The 3,508-nt window shown below is 48.8% G+C and overlaps 1 protein-coding gene across 1 annotated transcript; it reads left to right on the plus strand.

Moving 5' to 3' along the window:
- Positions 1-279: 279 nt before the first annotated feature.
- noc (zinc finger protein no ocelli) lies at positions 280-3,265 on the plus strand. Its single transcript, XM_018543023.1, has 2 exons — positions 280-581; positions 1,129-3,265. The coding sequence occupies exons 1-2, from the start codon at positions 495-497 to the stop codon at positions 2,536-2,538; spliced, it is 1,497 nt and encodes a 498-aa protein (XP_018398525.1). The 5' UTR covers positions 280-494; the 3' UTR covers positions 2,539-3,265.
- The last annotated feature ends 243 nt before the right edge of the window (positions 3,266-3,508 follow it).

Genomic DNA, 3,508 nt, shown 5'->3' on the forward strand with positions numbered 1-3,508 from the left:
CGCAGCACCGCAATTCTCCCACCATAATGCCATCTCCCCTACCACTGCTGTGCGTCCGAACTCACTGGTGGGGATGACAGGAGAGGACAGGTTATACACCCCGGTTCGTACAGGATAGGGGTAGTCAGGAGGGCAAAGAGGAGGGGGGGGGGACGTGTCAGTTTCTCGTTGAGCCGCCAGACAGCGCGAGGATCGCATTCGGCTCGGAGCAGTCAAAGCACAGAGTGGAGCTGCTCGAGTTGCAGCCGTCATTATTTTCCTGGATTCCGTGGTGTACGCGTCGACCATTGCGCCAGGATACGTGGCCGCGCGAGGTGATCGATTCCCGACGGAGGCGCAGTTTTGACGCCGTGTCCGCGAATCGCTTTCGTTGGTCCTTCACGTCGATCGGACCCGACGTGATTCGCTGTTTTTCGTTACGCACTTACGGTGTCTGTGTAAATATCCATTTGTTGATTTAAAGTGTGTAGTGAGATCAATTAGTGGGAAACCAAATGGTTGTGCTCGAGGAAGGCAGTATGCTGACTACTGGACACAATCAGTATTTACAACCGGATTATCTTTCACCGCTTCCAACTTCGGTTAGTATTCTTTAGCAATTCACTTTCCAAATTTTCGAATTTTTCTATTTTGTTGGCCTTTGGAGTAAAAAGTACGCGTTACGAAAAAAGATTCCCACGCTAAAAATAGGAATTAATAATAATAATAACAATTATTATTATTATTGTAACTTTATTGACGCGTACGGTACAAAGAAAACAGAACGGAACGTAAAGCAAAACACAATAGGTGAAGAAACAATCAAAAGGTCTCGAATAATACCCTTTGGTATCTTACCCTCTTCAAATTTTGACATCTTTTTTATTTTGTTGATATTAGGCAGAATTTTCAATAAATGAAAAAGATTCCCACATTGAAAATAGGGATTAATGCACGAACAAATAAAAATTCAAAGTTGCGATATTTTTCCTCCCATTATATTTCACGATTTTGCAATAGAATTGCCCATTTGTGGTCCGACGGAATCAAAAGCAAAGAATAATTATCGCGTATTACCAATTTTAAATCAATATATGCTTCATTGTCTGTACCACTACAGCTTGGGATAATGTGATTTTTTTCGGATAGGTACAGTTGGACGCAAAAAAGAGTCCGCTGGCACTTTTGGCGCAGACATGCAGCCAAATCGGAGCGGATTCGCCTACGAAACCGCTGATTTCACCTTTGGAAAAGAGCTCGAAGGGCATGAGCATCGCAACGAACGCGAAATCGCCGCCGGCTACAAAATTGGAGCGCAACACTCGCGGCAGTCCGACGGACGGCAAGTCGTTGGCGTTTAAGCCATACGAGACCAACGTCGTGACGAAGAAGACTACGGACGAGAGTAGACCCGCGTCCAAAGCTAGTGTACACAGTGTCAGTGGTCAGGATAGTATCAGTGTCAGTGACAGCACGTACCCTGATAAGAAATCATCCGGCAATCGTACGCCAGTGAGCCGAAAGTCCGCGTCACCGAGTAGCCAAGCGACGGCAACGACGACCAGCGGCACCCCGTCGGTCGACCGAAAGACTCCGGCGGATCGCGAGAAGATGGACGGTTCGCCACGAAGCAGCAGCAGCAACAACAACAGCAGCAGCAATAACAACAATGGCACCAGTCCAATTATCAGATCAGGAATGGAGATCCTTTCTGGCGCGGCGCATACAAAGGACGCGAATCTAGCCGCTTACAAACCGGGTCTTCCAGGCTTCACAGGCAATCCGCTGTGCTGTCCGCCGGGCCTCGCCGAGAATCCGGCTTTCAGGCCGCCCTTCGCAGGCGCGTCGCCCTTCTCGCATCATGCGGCGGCGCTGTTGTCTGTCGGCTATCCATCGGCAGGTCCGACCGGCGGCAATCCGTACTTGAGTTACGCCCGCGTCAAGACTCCCGCCGGCGGCGAGGCCTTGGTGCCGGTCTGCAAGGATCCTTTTTGCACCGGTTGCCAATACAGTATGCACAGTGCGCAGATCATGATGAGTGCAGGCAGCTGTCCCAGCGGTTGTACGCAGTGTGATCATCAAAAGTACGGACTGGCGATGGCGTTGTCGTCCCTAGGCCCGATGCCGCCGCCGTCGTTGTCCTATCCGTCCACCCTGGCGGCCGGCGGTCGGCCCTACGTCTGCAATTGGATCGCTGGCGAGTCGTATTGCGGCAAACGATTCGCCACGTCGGAGGAACTGCTCCAGCATCTACGTAGCCATACGAGCTTGACCGGCGGTGATCACGCGGCGGCCTCCGCGGCGGCGCTCCTCGGCAACCCGCATCCGCACCCGCTGCTATCGCCGTCGACCACCCTTCACCGCGCCAGTGGCGGTACCTACCCAGCGCCGTCGTTGAGCCCCCTCGGTGCGCGATATCATCCGTATGGGAAGCCGCCGACGGGCCCGCTACCGGCCTCGCTCGCCGCCTCGCCGTACTCTGCTTTCAACGCCTTAGGACCGTATTACTCGCCGTACGCGGTGTACGGACAGCGAATCGGTGCCGCCGTACATCCCTAAGATGGATATATCCTACGGGAGGGAGGGGTTGGGGAGGGAAAAGGTGGTAGGATCTTTTGCAAGGGACCTCTTCTCGTCCCTCCCTTTTTTCTCCGTCTCTTTTTCCCTTTTCTCAGTGTACAGTTGGAAAATGTGCAAATTGATGGACGAGTCTGCCGTCTAAAACTGTTGTGTAAATAGCCATTGTGTATAATACAGATTTATTTAAAAGAATTCTATATATGTATATATAAATATAAATATATGTGTACATTGAAGATTATGATTAAAGTTTATGAGACAACTTGACAAGTGTTAAAGTTGCATCGCGAGACCATTCTCTTGCGGAACTTCTATGATATCAGAGTAATACGCATCTCTATTAAAAATCCGGTTACCATGTAGGGAGGAAGGATTACATCCCAGCTGTAAGTTGATATTGTCGCAATTGCCGGACAGAAGCCTCGCCTCTCTATGCGGGATTTAACAATTACGAGGCATTCCCGACTGCGCTTCCGAATCGCGTGCTGTTAGAATTTTTTGGCGATTCTAACGAGACACCCAGTCATCGTCGTGTTTTACAAGTGATACGATGACGATGTACAATATAGCGTCTCGTTATTCGGCGACGTACGGACATATGTTTGCGAAAATTGCAAAAAGTGCATACTGTATGTTTCCCGACGCTCCGCAAACGCAAACCTCTCGTGCTAAATGCGTTCGATAGCGCGCGGCATCGTACACGTTAAGAACAGTTTTGTCGAAGTATCTATAAATTTAACTAGATACAGATCTGTATCTAGTAATTTTGTTGGATTATTAAAATAATTATGACTGTCAACGCGCTCAAGACAATTGTTAGAATGTTAAAATTGCGACATTATCCATGCTTGAACGTTCTACGTAATTATTTAGATAGTCCAACAAAATTATTTTCAGATCTATATCTATATAGTTAAATTTGTAAGTACTTTATAAGTACTTACAATTC

The sequence above is a fragment of the Cyphomyrmex costatus genome, unplaced genomic scaffold (assembly GCF_001594065.2).
Source record: "Cyphomyrmex costatus isolate MS0001 unplaced genomic scaffold, Ccosl1.0 scaffold36, whole genome shotgun sequence".
Lineage (NCBI taxonomy): Eukaryota > Metazoa > Arthropoda > Insecta > Hymenoptera > Formicidae > Cyphomyrmex > Cyphomyrmex costatus.

What these genes read in the sequence shown, in the direction of transcription:
- noc (XM_018543023.1), top strand. Translation starts at nt 495, where the DNA reads ATGGTTGTGCTCGAGGAAGGCAGTATGCTGACTACTGGACACAATCAG. An exon ending in TTTCACCGCTTCCAACTTCG is followed by an intron (nt 582 to 1,128) that starts GTTAGTATTCTT and finishes TTTTTCGGATAG; the next exon opens with GTACAGTTGGACGCAAAAAA.